This window comes from Myzus persicae, unplaced genomic scaffold (assembly GCF_001856785.1).
Source record: "Myzus persicae strain clone G006 unplaced genomic scaffold, MPER_G0061.0, whole genome shotgun sequence".
NCBI lineage: Eukaryota > Metazoa > Arthropoda > Insecta > Hemiptera > Aphididae > Myzus > Myzus persicae.
This window is the reverse complement of record NW_019103995.1, coordinates 149,281-166,227: the sequence shown is the minus strand read 5'-3', so window position 1 is coordinate 166,227 and position 16,947 is coordinate 149,281. Positions and strand designations below refer to the sequence as shown.

Genomic DNA, 16,947 nt, shown 5'->3' with positions numbered 1-16,947 from the left:
AAATACTTAAATATTTAATGTAACTGATATTTTACTTCACATACTATTATTAATATTAATATCTATGTTTAGCTTAATCACTTTACTATAGTCCTTTAATTTTTGTAAATAAAATTAATAATAGTTATTATTATACCAGTAAAAGTTATTTATGTAAAATGTACATACAATTAGAAAAACATCATATTAAAATGTACTAACTTGAAGTATAAAGTTACAACGCCCATGATTTGTACATTGTTTATTTTTGACGAATGGTGAAAATGTATCCAACGTGAATAAAAATTGTACATATATATTAAATAGTATATTCTTATATAATTAAAAATTATAAAATTATGACGAATCTATTTTTTTTTTTTTTGGCATTAAAGTATATTTACATAATTGTAACAAGGCGGTTAGTCATCTATATGAATAAATAAGAATAATACAATTTGAACGTTGCTCAATCGTTATAAGTAATATAAGTTCTCCGGATGACCCAGTGACCTAGCTATTAAGGTACCTTGCTAAAAATAAAATAAGAAACTTTTTAACTGAATTAAATTTAATATTAACTTTCAACTTTTGGAGTTAAATATTATATTGTTTGTAGCTATAAACGTATAACTTAACGTAGGCCTAACTAATTATAGATTTATTTTAATAATCTACTAGGTGTCCTTACATTTGCGTATATGTATGTGCATAATTCAAAAACCAATATAAGTATTTAACTGTTAACTTCAGTAAAAAATTGCCATTGAATGCCATAACAATCGTTTTAAAATTGAATATGAGTAGGTATATTATCTAACATATTATTTTTTTATTAAATTAATTATCCTGCGGCCACATAGTCCAATGGGAGCTATTAGCTATTTAAGGAGTAGTGGGAGGGGTGGCACGATTTTTGGAAACTCGTATACTTGTGGCAAGGTTTTTGCCAATGAACTAGGAGCAGTGGACGGTTGCGTACTCTCAATCACGTTACGTGACTGTTGCAATCGCGACACGCCAAGCCATCTAACATATTATTATATTTACTTCCACCTTCCACTAACAAGCGATAACTTACTACTCTGTGTATAAATAACCTAGCTATAGTTATAGGCACTAGTATTTGGAAGACAATAATATAATATACTCAAGCAGTTATGTATAATTTATGTGTTTAAGTTTAATATTCATTCAGTATAGGGTATATGTTACTAAACTTATTCTGCACTTCTCGTTGAAAAAAGAAATCATTACACCTTTAAACATTCGTTTGTGTTTAATAATAAGTAACACGATAACATACTTCAGATAAAGTCTTTGTAAGTCGGATAAGATGTAAACCACCAATTGGTATACAATTTGATGGCACGGGTCTGGATTGTTCGATAATGTAATATTAGTTAGATGGATAAACCTCTGAACAAATCTCCTGAGAACTGAATGCTGACTTAGTACATGTGATACAACTGCTGGATTTGGTAAATGTCCAAATAATATTGATTCTACAAACGTTAACATTGGCGATGGAATAAGGTACACTACAGGAATTCGGAGTATTCATGCTATGTGCGGCACACTGGCACACACTCAGTGACCATCGGTTGGTTCGATACGAAAAACCTCGAAATCCGAAATATTTCTAAAAATTAAGATATTATTTATGTCATTGTTATTGTAGGTACATATCGTTACAACGATTTCTTGTAATATTAACGGTTTGGTGTGGTATATAAACGATATGGTCGAACTAAGAGTTTTTAAGGCATTCGCTATATTGATTGAACTTATCGACGGATAGTTTTTAGACGTATCTATCAAAGAACAGTTCACACCACAACCATAGATGTCAGAAAATGGAAAAAAAAGGTTAAATTATGCCCTTTTTATATCTACTAAAGACAGTGATACCGATCTCATAAGATTCCAGTGGCTACTTCCACCCGTCAGCTCAACTGCTAAAATTCGTGCTTAATCGGCTGCAAAAATGTTTGTTGAGAATCTTCATATGACTAGAATTGCTATAATTATTGGGCGCGACATGATTTTAATTTAAATTTCATAAAGTTAAACTGACATAATATATAGGTATTCCATTTTTTCTGTGGCCTTTATTTTCTTCCCTGAAGTATATCAAATATATAAACATATAAAATATTATGATTTATGAATTAAGACATGGATATCAGATATATAGATATAAATTTAAACATAATATAGGATCAACACAATCTATACTTCTATACTATTACTGTAAAGAATTTGTAAGGATGTACACTTGTTTGTATGTACCTATGGGATAATCTCTGAAACTATTGAATCGATTTTAAAATGTCTTTCATAAACAGGAAAAGCTGCATTATCTATGCATAATATAGCCTATATTTTATTTTATTAAAATCTCAATATTTAGGTGATCACACAAGGATTTTGAGATTCGTGGTAGAAATCAAAAATTTGATTTTCGCAGATGATAAATAGTTTCCATTGGTTACAGATTATAAAAGTCATTTTAAAAATTAGTAGAAATTGGTATTTTTTTTTTTGTATACAAAAGGTTTACATTGCCCATTGGTTATTTGGACAAATGAGGTAGAAGCATGTATCAAATCTTATGACATCGAATAAATAAATTATATCTTAAAAGGATGCTACCCAAGCGTTTGTTGTCTCCGTCTTACCAACTTACGACACAGCAAATTTTCGTTCACTAGTTTGAATAGTGTGTCGTAGTTAGTTTTGATATTAGAGTGAATATTGCTAATAATGCTTAAGCGTCGGCGAATTTTCGATGTTTTTATTTTCAAGCAAGATAAGAGTATGTGAAATAACATAAACCTAAAATTCTCATAATTCACTCTATAATATCAAAACTAACAGTACACTATTGAAACTAGTAAACGAAAATGTTCCGTGTGGTACGTGTGTGAGACGGAGACAACAAATGCATAGGTAGCGTCCTCTTAAAACAAATATGATAGTTGTCGTAGTTGAATGTGTAAGTTTGTACCTTAAAAAGGTTAGAACTACCCACTTCACTGATTTTTTCAACATTTCAAATTATTTTAAGAAATATCATTTAAGTTAGAGAATGGGGGGAGGGCAAAGTTAATCACAATGTACTGACCCATTTAAAATAATAAGTTTACCCTCTCAATATTGTTTCTGGGGGAAGGCACAACTGCCAACTTATGCCCTCTCAAATACCACCTTTGTATATATTTTTATAATTTTAATAATAATTACACAATCATATTATTTTAGGATTATCGAACAGCAGCAATATAACAAATAATATTATGTTTCAGTTAGGCATGGGTAACGTAAAATATAAAAAAATTTAGAATTTAGAATAAATATTCAATAAATAATTCTAGAAAAACAAAAATGTCACTAATAAATAATAATAGACAATAATAGTCCATCGTCAACGGATAATACCTACCTAATACAAACAATTAATGTTCTAGTTGTGAAACATATAGAGATGATTTTATGATTTATGGCCATAAAAAAATTATATTCAAGCTGAAGTTCATGGGTAATGGTCGTCGTTTCTATCACAATTCAATGTTATATTTTTACGGACAGAACAAAAATATAATAAGTTAGATATTAATATAATAGTATGCATAACTATTGTCTATTATAATCATATGTGTTGGTACAGTAGGTTAGGTTATTATAGGTACCTACGATAACACTAATTATTAGGTAATAATAATTGTACTATAGGAACAAAGAACACACCACACGCATGTGTAAACACTGTAACGAGTGAAGCAGAAATAAAATAAATTCAGTGCGGTGTGTATAGGCCGACTAACCCGGGCCTGTCCAATTTTTGTTTGATCACTTAGGTTTTTTTACATGTAAAAAGTATTAATCAAAATAAATCAGGTATGGTCAAAGGTTATAGATAATACTATCTATAAGCCTTGATCAGTTATCGAGTCTGTAAATCATAGTAAATATAATTTAAATTTAATCTAAATTAAATGTACGGTTAAAATTGAGCAATAGTCATATCCTAGTCAATTATAGTCAAAATATAACTCAACTACAGTACTAATATTAAAATGTATATATTTAGTCAGTAATATTTTGAGATTATTGACGAAATTCTCTAATTAGCCATGTCGGCTAATATAAATTTGAAAAAAATAATGGTTTCCTTACTGCTGTTGATGTGTGTGATCCCAAATCCACTGACTTCATGAATGTATCAAAACTACAATACCTATACACATGTGAGTTTTATGTAGAAATTTTTTTTTATGAATATTAACCGATACAGTAAAATTCCAAAATGAATAAATACTTAAAATACGTAGACTAGGTTAGCTACTGGTTTCGGAAGCCCTATCGGTAAAAAAACATAACAATTTTTTGAATTTTTTTAGCGAATACTTGGTATAATATCAAAGTAAACTTCTTAATCTATAATTCACTCTAAAATGTTTCACCATCGAAATTAAATTAGCATAGAGGGATCAAGAAAATAAAAACACATGTTTCTAAAGGTAACTCTCCTATTAATATTATTGAAATTGTTTTGAATTTCTTACTAAATGTTACTGCATACCTAATACTATTTCTATCATTTCTATTACATTATTACTATTTTCATCGTAATTGTTCATTCAATTTTAGTTTATCCGTTTATGTATTAATTAATTAATAAATAAATTGAATTATAATATTTTATGTATTGTTGCTTTGCCAAATCGTGTCTACTACATCTCATAATACATTCGTAGACATCATCTGTACGAATCGTGGCCCTTGATCGAATTTCTGTTGAAGATCCATATAATATAATGACCTAAGTAATATTATTAGGTACGTCTTTGAATCGCGATAGATGTCCGGAGTACCATGTACCTACATCATAGTACTGTTCACTCAGTGACAGTGACCACAACCGAACCGAGAAGAACCGATTATGAAAACAAAAAACCCTTAAAATACTGGGAACCTGAACCTAAAAGGAACCGAATTTAAATATTTTCAAAAAACCCGGAACCTGTTTTTATCTTTAAATAAAAAACATGATTATGACTGCTGTATGATTTTTATATACCTATGTAAAAGCATTTAATTAAGAAGAAAATAAAGAATGAAGAAACATTTTTAAATCTTGCTAACAGGAATCTAACTTTAACTCTTAAATTTATTTGTGAAATTCGGAACCGGATCCAAAACGCCATAATTAAATAAAAATTAAGTGCAGGAACCGGAATTAATTCTGTAAATACCAGAAAGTACCAGTCCCTGCTCTACAGTTTCTGCGAAGCACTAAAGTGTGTCTAAGGACTTTAAGTAATCCGATTTAATACCATTGGTGATTTTGCTTCATAAGAAACGACCATATTTATATATACGTAGCCACGTAGGTATAATATATAATATTGTATAATTAATGTACAATGTGTATTACACATTTACGTGACGCCCACAGACACTTGTAGGATGCAGTTAGTATTATACTTATACTTTATCTTTTTTCTTCAACGAACACATCGCATCATCACTGCATATAAATATGATAATAATGTATACAAGTTTCTCAAACAATATATAATATATATTATAAATATGCATGCAGTATGTACATATACATATAATATTATGGATACATATAATTTAATTACAATAACAAAATATGTAAAATTACGATATCAAGTATACAATATTGTAAGATTATTGTTATAGGTATTTTTAACATGTGTGAATATATTTATACACAACAAATAGAAAAAATAAATATGAACAACTGTATAGTGTTTTTCAATTTTTCATAATTTCGCTTTTTTGCGGGGTTTAGTTCAGGCTACATATTTTACTTTTGGAGTAAGTAGTTAATTTGGTTATCCTATCACTAAAATGCTTCTCCGCAAAACCTGTGGCTCATCTCGATTTCACATTATACTTGGAGTTATTTTTGATAATGGTTAGAAGCCGTGGAAATCTTAGTTGTCTTGATCTGATGATTTGGTGGTATTTATAATAATTATTTGTATGGAACAAACAGTTTTGGTTTTGATAATCCGTTGTATAGTTGTATGTTTTTTTTTTGTTTTGGATTCAATTACATGACTTTTATGTGAAATGCTTGTTCAATGTTAGTTATTACTTCAGAGTTACCTACTACATTATTATTTATGTTTATGACTTTAATTATTTAGGTTTTGTTTGCCTCATCTTAATTGAGATGGTTTGGTCATCCTCAAAGTCGAATGTCAAAGTTCAAATATATCTTGTTCAATATAAAAAATGTCTGCAGACATAAACAATAAAAAGAATTTAAAAAAACAGATATTGTACCACATTCATCAATCGAATCAGAATCAAAAATTTAAATACTAAATAATAATTCATTTTTCATTTATTGCTCCTGGTATGTGACTAACCAAATTTTACGTAAAGGTTTAAAAATGTATACCAATACCTTACTATAACCGATTCCACATGAAATTTAACTCTAAAGCTAACTAATTAATTAATTAATAAAGTTTAAGTGTATTAATAAATTTAAATTTTATAAGAACAGGCTTCTACCCAAAATATAACTCATTGTACTAATGTGTGAATGGATTGTTTTTATTCGTTATAACAAAAACATTTTTAAACAAAAGTTTACTCAGACTTCGATTTTGATTTTGCACTTGATTTAAATACCGATTTTTTAAACAAATAAAGCGTTTTATACATAATGTAAGCAACTAATAAAATAACTAATATAAAAACAGCAATGACGTCCAGTAAAAAATATTGATACCATTTCAAATTAAATGCTTGAGATTTTAAGTGAGGAGCACCTTTATGACGAACAACGTATCTCGTCCAATAATCAATGGCTTTTGACGGTGTCAACGGACGGTCTTTAAAACGATCAGAAGCTATTTTAGCATTCTGCATGTACCTAAAAAAATGTTTAGGATTATTAAAAACAGAAACTATATTTTTAACCGTTTAACATTATATATTTGGCAAATTGTTGTCCTCACTTTTTGTTGTTAACGAGCTCTAAAACAGCCTTCATAAATGTGTCTTCACACACAGAATTGAGATTCATTAAAATTGCCATCCCCGCGTTAACTAAATTTTGTAAATTTCTTGGTTGATCAAAAAATACTGGAAATCCAAGAACCGGAACACCGGCATCCACAGCCTCGTACACCCCAGATATTCCTCCGTGACTAATAAATAATTTTACATTTGGATGCACTATACAAATAAATATAACACTTTTATTTTACTTATTGATTTTTTGTATCTGTAAAACCTACTTATAGCATAACAATGATTGGATTTTCAACTTTATCATCTTTTCTGATTGGAAAATGAATCTAGTTGTTACATTGGAAGGAGTGGTCTCAAAAGTAAATAATGTCTAGTATAGTTTTAAAAAATATCATTAAAAACTAAATAAAAATTAAGAAAAAACGGGAATTCATACGCAAAACTAGTTTTTGACCAAATCTTGAAAATTGAATAGAGGGTTCCTTAAGTAAGTAGCTTATACTGAAACCAACAATTCTAAAAAATCCCCAGTTCCTGATTAAAGTTTGAAGTTTAAATTTGTTTGAAATCACAAATTTATACGAAAAATAACGATAATGTTAATTATATTGCTCATTTACTGTAATTATAAAAAAATATATTTGTGAGAAGTGGAAACTTTTACATACACATTATAAATTTTACTAAGTGCAATGATATTTACAAAATATTTAAATTAATTTTTAACTATTTCCTAATTCTAACATAAACCTATTCACACTGTTCTACTATAAGGCGGTATTTTTTAATGGCAGTTAATAACAACGAGCTGTATATTACATGTCGTCACCTGGGGATAAATAGTACCGAGGTTGACAACATAAAGCTTTAAAGGAATCAATATACAACATTTCAAATTCATTTAAACCTGCATTTTAATTTCCCTGAACAGACGGCAACACTATTGTATTCCTATTCACATCTAGGTACTGTACAGCATAGCTGTAATTACCTCCCACAAACCCAACTTTTTTTTCAATATTTTAAGATATTTTATATTTTTTACTATCTTACAAAGTATATCTCGTTGAGGGAACCATTTCTTTATCATAATATTCTCTGGTATGTCAATCATCATTTCATCTTCATATTTCATCAACACTCTTTGAGGAACTTGACTTAATACTTTTATAATATCGTTTCTAACAGTTTCCGGTATCGAAGATACTGCCACGACTGAACCTAAAGTAAAAACAATAACTCCATGTGGCGAGTTTTCGATGAATTCTAAAATATCCTGTATAAATAATAATAAATATCAAGTGTTTTAGTATTTAATGTAATATTGAATAAATATAAAAAATCTAACTAGATATTAATAGTTTTAATACTGAAGCATTAAATTGTTCATTAATTGTATACATTAAACCATTTAAACCTACTTTCTAATATCGAGTACCTATATGAAGATTAATTAATTAATTATCTTTCATATTTTCTAGAAAAAGGATTAAGTAAATCATTCAAATTTATAATTTTTATCTTTCTTATCCTGAGAAATTGCAGTAGATATATTATATTTTATCTTTACCGAGATAATTTAAATTTAAAAACTCTATCTGTATTTAGATAGACTGTATAAAATTATCTTTTATGTATATATCAATATAAACGGTAAGTTATTATTAACACTGCTACTTTCACACTTTTAGAGTCTGAGCATAGAGAATGGATGTATTGTATTTACAATGATGTGGTTTTTTTTTCTGTATGTCGTCAACATTCGGAGTAATAAAAATGCTACGATTCTAGAGATCAGCCATAGGCGTGTCCACGGGTCTTGCCTGTCATGCATAGGCATGACCTGCAAAATTTGATCTAAATTAAAAAAATTAATTTAAAATCTATAAATTCGGGGTCATACCCCAATACCCTAACAGAATTTTTTATTGGCGGGGGAGAAGGTGTAGTTTTTCTCTCTCCTGGATATTTCACAGTTGTGCTTGAACTGCGAATGAGGTCTGAACACGCCTATGAGATCAGCATCTAATTTTATAGAAAAGTGAATTTGGTTGATGAGTCTTGTTTTGAGAGGTCAAATTCGAAAATACCCGGTAATTTTTTATGTTGGCTTTGAAAAGAAAAACTTTTATAAATTTCTAAATAAAAATTAATTGGTAACATTTGAAAAAATTCTCATAGTTATAAATGGCTCCAAAAGAGTAAAATAGTTTGAAAATTTAACCAAATATTAAATGCTGGTATAAAAATTTGATGACTATTTCAAGAGTCTGCAGTTATTAGTTGTTGATTAACACCAACAAAATACAATCGATTTTTACTGAAATTTGGTTTTGAGTAAAAATTACCACGTTTTTCACTTTTTTTTTTGTTTTTCAAGACACTTTCTCAGATTAGTGGGAATTTTAAATTTTTACCTCGCAAAAGTACCAACTAAATTCACATTTAGTTATTATTGCAATAACACTACTATTTTCACACTTTTCATATTTAAAATACAAATTATAAATTTCTTAAATTTAAATTTAAACATAAAAAAGTGGAAAAATTGTTTTAAAAAATTAAACTTCTTTAAAAATTAGTTGCCTTATTTCTTCCATACATTGGTTCAAACGTGGGTACCTATGTTAAATATTTTGGAACAATATTGACTGCTTTCTGTCCCTCAATTATTATACAATATAATAATTAAGATGAAGTATTAACTGCATATGTTGTCTGTCTATCGCATAAGGCATATTACATACCAAAATGTGTATATCAATACAATAATTCCAATATTTTATAAGTAGACAATTAAGTAGTTAGCTTAAATTCCATGATTTCTATTTATTCTATTCATTTAAAAATCTATTCATAAATTTAAAATTAAGATCATTATCTATATCCTTTCGTTCATTTTTTTAATTACATTTACATTACATATTTTAATTTATAAGTGAGTTATGAGGATAAAAATATTACTACTTAGAAATGCTAATAACTAGCTTAAATATTAAAATATTGAGACATCCTACTAGAGAACACAGATTATGTTCTTATAATTGAGTTTTGCTATTGGTTAATTTACCATACAATTTTTCAGTATTAACGTTAACTACACCAAATTAGAAATGCTGAATACAATTTTGTTCTATGGTGTATATTTATAAGATTGGACAACACATTCGAGAGAGCTTGACGTCAACTGCATTCTACATAATTATAATTAAGAGTGATATATTTCATAAATAAAAAATTACTCACATCAGGTATTTTTTTTGGTGGTTTGAGATGTATACCACCAACTTGAATGACACTCGGTGGCATAGGTCTTGGGGCATCAGTAATAAAATGTGAGTTACTAAATACTATGGAAGGTTTAACGAGTTCAAACAGATCAAAAGACTCTTTTTCGACTATTCTTGACAACCAACTTATAAACTGAAGCCAACATGTTGTAAAAAATAACAACATAGTGTTTGTAAACCGTTCAATCATTGTTTTAGGAATGCTGTGATCAGCCAATACATGGGATACGACAGCTGGGTTTGGGTAATGTCCTAAGACAGAACGTTCCAAGTATGATATTAAAGGTGGTGGTGTGACGTATATTAATGGTACGTCAAATTTTGCAGATAAGTATGAAACGCATTCCGATCCCATTAACTCAATGATAATGACATCAAAATTTAATTTTGATTCGGTTGATATGCTCTTAATGAAATTATTTTCACTTAATATCTTACAAGTGTCTCGGCTATAAGCATTAATAAAATTTACTAAATCGATATATGCCGTAAATTCTTTATGCACATCGTCAATGTTCAACCGTACCAATGATCTAACTTCTTTAGATAAATCTATTTCTGTGTAATTTTCTCGGTCACCATTAGGAAATGGTGTCAAAACTGTTACTTGATGGCCGTGGTCTGTTAATGCACGAAGTATTCCTTCCATAAAGTTCCAATGACTCTTTCCAGCTATTGGACTAAGAGCCAAAATTCGTTCACCATCTACTGGTTTAAAATACAATGTAGCCCAGCAACAATAAAATGTAATTAACAATATCTTAATTAATGTTGCCATAATTGTATGCTCGCCGTACTCTAAAAGAAATGAAGATAATAATTACATTTAAGTCAAAAATTAATTGAAATTATACATTTGGTCAAATATTGTCATATCGATAGCTAACAGGCAAACGGCCGTTTCCACCATAAAAACAATTTTTCAGGATATTGAAAAAACAAAATTTTCTTACTGAATATTATTTTCAATAGTAAATCTTAAGCTACGCAGATTAAATTTTAGGGGGCAGTAATGCAACATTATTGTAATGCATTGAAAAACTTTAACTTAAAAATAACTAATCGCATCAATAATTATTAATACAATTGCGGATACTTCTACTTTTTATGTTACCCGGATTTTGGTGGGTACGTTATCTCAACAAAAATAATAACGCTGGTCGTTGATTGCTAATAATTTTGTGCTATAGACAAGCCTTAATAAACTATTATTTTTTTAAGATTTTACAATAGCATTTTACGCGCGCACTTATAAATAATCCATCTGTTATTTTTTGTCACAATTGGGACTTATCGTTAATTTAAGCTGAAGTTCAAACAGACGTATCCGGCAATTTGGCTTAAACGACCATTGGTATTATTCAGAAATGAGTAATGACTAATACGTTCAAACAATGGTGCATACGTCCGATTTATTTTATACCTGTTAGTTAAATTATCAAAAAGGCTGATACATCCTCAAGAAAATGTGGATAACTCTAAAATAAATATATTTTTTTTTTTTTAACAAAATTTTATTTATTACGCTATCTGTTACAATATTGAACAATAAGCTTAATTGATAATAACATAAACAAAAAATAGACAGAAGAGACTGAATGAAGAGACCTCCCATCGGAGGTACTTCAGCATGAATATTAATTTAAATTTAAGGTATTAGTTCTAGCATAATATTAATATTAATAATAGTGATAGTGCAGTGAATACATATACATACTACATAATAGTTATAAGTAACAAAAGATCATAAGTTGTATTGATACATTTTTTTTTTTTTTTTTTTTTTTTTTTTAAATTATAAAAGTAGGTCACGACACCATTGCCTTTTTAATCTTTTGTGGGGATTTCCTGGAATAGTTGCAGATGATAGTTGGACAATAAGGGGATTGGAATGATGTGTTAGCTTGTTGTTGAATCGTTTATAGTGGAGCTTGGCTAGTTCAGTGACGGTTGGTAAATTGAAGTCAGAATGAAGGGTATCATTTGAAACATAGAAGGGAGCTTTGGAGATGACGCGAAGGACTTTGGATTGAAACCTTTGTATACGGTTTGTATTTGATACTTTGGCTGAGCCCCAAAGTTGTAAACCGTAGGACCAAATGGGCCTGAGTAGTAGTTTATACAGCAGTAATTTAGTAGGTAGTTTGATATTTTTAGAAGTTAGGAGTGGCCGGAGAAGACGAAAACGTTCGTTCAACGTTCGAGTTTTATTTTTAATGTGAGCTGACCAGGTAAGTCGACGGTCAATGTTGACTCCAAGGTAGCGTACACATTGGGCAGTGGGGAGGGGTTGGTTGTTAAGGAGGAGGGTCGGGCACACTCCTTGACGAAGCGTAAAAGTACAATGGATTGATTTAGATTCATTCATTTTAACTCCCCATTCCTTGTACCAGGCTTGGAGAAGGTGAAGGTGGTCCTGAATATAGCTAGAGGCTAGATGAGGATCAGAACTAGAGGCTAAGATAGCTTTATCGTCGGCAAAGTCTCCGACAAGCGTATGGAGGGAAGAGGGTTGATCAGATATATATATATTAAATAGGAAAAATAAATATTAAATAACTTAGTAATGGTTGTAGCTAGAACCGCTAGAATGAGCTCATTTGATGTATTTTCTTTTTACGACGTATTCATATTATACTGCTATGGAGGATACTTCCAAAGTGGAGGATACGGCCCTTTGACTGTTCGCTTTCGACATTAGAAACAGTATTCGGAAAAAAAAGCCCCGTACCAACTAAATACGTAACACTTTTTTATGATAGTGTACATTTTATCATTTTTAGTTTTTAAACAATATATTATCATTTATCTATACTTTCTTGATATAACTATATGTATGATATATAATTTTTATATTCTTTTATATCATAATAATATTTAATCCAATAATTAATCAAATATTTTAAACTATTTAGTTATAAACATACATTTGAAATATAAAAAATTTAAGTATGTTGTAATAAAAGTAGTTGACATTTAACTTCATCTTAAAAATGATGAAGGTACTATTTTTTATTGTAGACTCTATCTTAGTATCTACAACATTTTATTATATCAAATGTGATTTTTTTGTTCATATAGTTTTTGTTTGGATTATTTTTAATTAAAAGTGTGTATCTATACCTACACGTTAGGTATGATATTCTCTTCAGTACCAATTTTTCGTTCATATGGTTACTATCGTGTAACATTTTGATTATTTTGAATTAATAGTGCTAATATATAATGAAAACGATACAAAATAATAATAATAATAAAATAATCGGTGGATATTTGTACAACATTCAAAAAGAATGCAAAACTATGATTCGTTGGAGATGTACTAAATCAAATTCAATGGAGTGCCCCTGTATTTAAAAAACCCGATTTAAATAAAGATAGTTCAACTTTACTTTCCATTGAACACGATGACGTACACGAGGCGAATGAGTAGTAAAAATTCAAAAAATGATAAAGGCAAAAGCCAAGATAACCAACGATGCACCTAGTCAAATGCTTTCAAGTGCAATACTAAATGTTCCGGAAAGTGTATTAGCAGAATTGCCGGGGGAAGATTACTTAAAAAGAACTATTCGAAATCATAGGCGGTATAAAAATACACCAAAACTGAGAAGTCAGAAATAAATGTTGAAGGGAAATAAAAAATTTTAAAACTATTTTTAAACCTTCGCTTAATTTTTAAGCAAGATATATGAGTATTTTTTAATTTCAATATCTTACATACTCACATATCGTTTAAAAATAAAAATATTGTAAAAGTCAACATAAATTGTTTAGAGATGAAAGCTCTAATATTATTATAACGAGTAACAAATCTATAAAAAATGTATGATGTAAGATGTACCGAACATTGTTTTTAGTTACAATTCTTATCTCTAACAATGTTACGCACTTGTACATTCCAAAAATAAAAATTGATTCTTAAAACATATACATATGGGTACTTATTTAGTTTAAAATTTAATAGGTGAATATAAAGAATATGGTCAAGAAAGATTTTTACTTTAAGATAACGGCCCAAATACCTGCAGTGAAAGCATTATTATGCTTGCCACCAATATAGGATTGTCCTTACTAGGTGAGTCGAACCTACATGGTTTAGCGATGGAAACTTTGACCTGACTCCTGAATTTTTTAAACAATAACTGTAATTATTACATGTGATACGTATACAAAAAAAATCAATGTTTGTTACAACTATTTATTGTATTCTTGAGTGCAAAACTCGAGATACATTCGAGGAAATGTGTAATATTCTAATAAATGAGTATAAAACACGTACTATGTATCCAGCTTGAAGATGCTTAGACTTGGATTTTGAATTAGCTGTAATGAATGCCGCTAAGAATATTTTAGGAAACCACATTACGATAAATGGATATTTTTATCATTTATGTTAGCCGACTCATAGAAAATTACAAAAACTTGGTTTTGAAATCATTTACAAAGAAGATAGTGACTTTAGAAAATATTGTGGTATGATCGATAGCTTAGCTTTTATACCTCTGGATAAAGGGTTCGATGAAATTAAGTGGTGCAAAACTTGGTACAAAACAATTAACTAAAAACCGCTTAAAAAATAAATGTATACAAATTAAAAATAATGATATAAGTATATTCGATCTTCTAATGGCATTAGAAAGTAATGCTACTAAATCATTTTTTAAATTGTTGAACTTAAAACGTTTTTTTTTAATTATATTAAACAAACGACAAATTACAATTATTTAATAATTTTTTCCTTTAAACATTTTCTTAATCATACACTAATGACAAAAAACAATTGATTGAACTATACTATACTATACTATACTATACTTGGATATTTTATAATAAGAATAATACATGTTAAGACACGTTATTGAACTATTTATTATATTTATTATATTTTATTATTTATATATATATTTTGATTTATGATTTATATTTTATAATTTTTAACTGTGATAAGATTAGTTATTGTTTAATGTCATATACTAGGTTTAATTTTTTTTTTTAATAACTACCTTTATGTAACAACCTTTTAATAAAATAAATGTATTAAGTACCTAGTATAATAAATTAGATGCATAATAGTATAATAAAATAATTTAATAATTAATGAAAAACAATTGTTAACAATAATTAATGTTAGGTGTATTAGCTTATTAAATATTATTATGACGTACAACTATAAAAGTATATACAAATTATTAAACTAGTATTTTATAATATTATATTTATGGTTATAGATAATATGTTAAAGAGTTGTTACATAGATAAATGTAATGATTATATTATAATTATATTTAATCATGCAAATCAAAATAAAAAAGAATAATGTATTTAGTTGCTATGGGGCTTTTTTTCCTAGATTCATTAGAAACTCTTAACAATTTTCATTTTCTAACGTATAGGTTGCTGAAGAGTGAATAATTGTATGATTGGTAAGTAGTAAATTATTATTTATACTTATTATTTCAGTGTATAGAGGTTTAAGTTAAATTCTGCTCATAAAAAGATAAATTGTATCGATAAGTCTTAACCAAATAAATTACATTAAATTTAAGAATAAAAATCAATCATTTGCCAACTCCGCGTTGGTTAAAAATAATAAAATTAAAAACAGCAATCAATATCTAAGAATTATTTAATTTTGTACAATATTGGGAAATCGTCAATACAATGAGTTTCAGCTAGAACAATAAACCAATGTTTTATTTTCGATTTTAATACAAAATGCTACAGCCACGGAAGCGTTAAATAACACAGTGGTCAATCTCGTTTTTCTATACTTACTGCATTGAAAAACAGTATTATTAAAATAATAATTATGTTTTTAAAAATAATTTTAATATTATTATTGCTGACAAATTCGTAATAATATAATATACTAAAAATGGCAGTTTAAATTTAAGAATAAATATAAATATACTGATAACGGGTATGTTATATTGTACCTTTTTTTTTTTTATTATTATTTGACATAAACGATCTATACAAATATTGCACAATTAGTTTATATGATGAGTGTATTAAATATGACATGTAAGTTGTGATTTAAGCAGCCACCCATTAGTGACTCTTGGCTATTGATTAGTTATTTTATTTTTTTTTTTTTTTTGACTAGGTTATTTGACATTAGACATTAAAATTTTGCAATAGGTCACGGCACCATTTTCTCTTTAATCTGCGGTTAGGATTTCCTGGAAGAGTAAGGATGGAAAGATCTTTTATGAGAAGGTTTGAATGAGTTTGGAGTTTTTTATGGAATCGTGTGTAGAATATTGTACCTACAGGTAAAATAATTAAGTAGGTACTACAAAATTATTAATAATATATTAATATCTGAAAATACAAAGTTACTTACTTGATAGTTGACACTATAAAATGTACAATACAGTTGAGATTTATTATATTACCTATATTACATTCAACATATTATTAAAAAAATTATATTGTTTTATTATAAACAATGAACATATCAACCACTTTAATAACATTAAAATTAAAAATTATTAGTTTCTAAATAGACACAGAAACACGGTGCATATATACACAAGAAATGACATCACACTTAAGAAGTTACTAATTATAAATATCAAAAATTGTTTTAAATTTTATTTATCTTAGGCTATACCCTATAAGTGCCATGGATTCCCAATCACTGTAT

At 28.1% G+C, this 16,947-nt stretch overlaps 1 protein-coding gene across 1 annotated transcript; it reads right to left on the bottom strand.

Moving 5' to 3' along the window:
- Positions 1-5,905: 5,905 nt before the first annotated feature.
- On the bottom strand, positions 5,906-16,694 carry LOC111037391 (UDP-glucuronosyltransferase 2B2-like). Its single transcript, XM_022319933.1, has 5 exons — positions 16,645-16,694; positions 10,252-11,093; positions 8,059-8,281; positions 6,990-7,209; positions 5,906-6,904 (listed from the first exon to the last, which is right to left on the bottom strand). The coding sequence occupies exons 2-5, from the start codon at positions 11,071-11,073 to the stop codon at positions 6,619-6,621; spliced, it is 1,551 nt and encodes a 516-aa protein (XP_022175625.1). The 5' UTR covers positions 11,074-11,093; positions 16,645-16,694; the 3' UTR covers positions 5,906-6,618.
- Between the last annotated feature and the right edge of the window lie 253 nt (positions 16,695-16,947).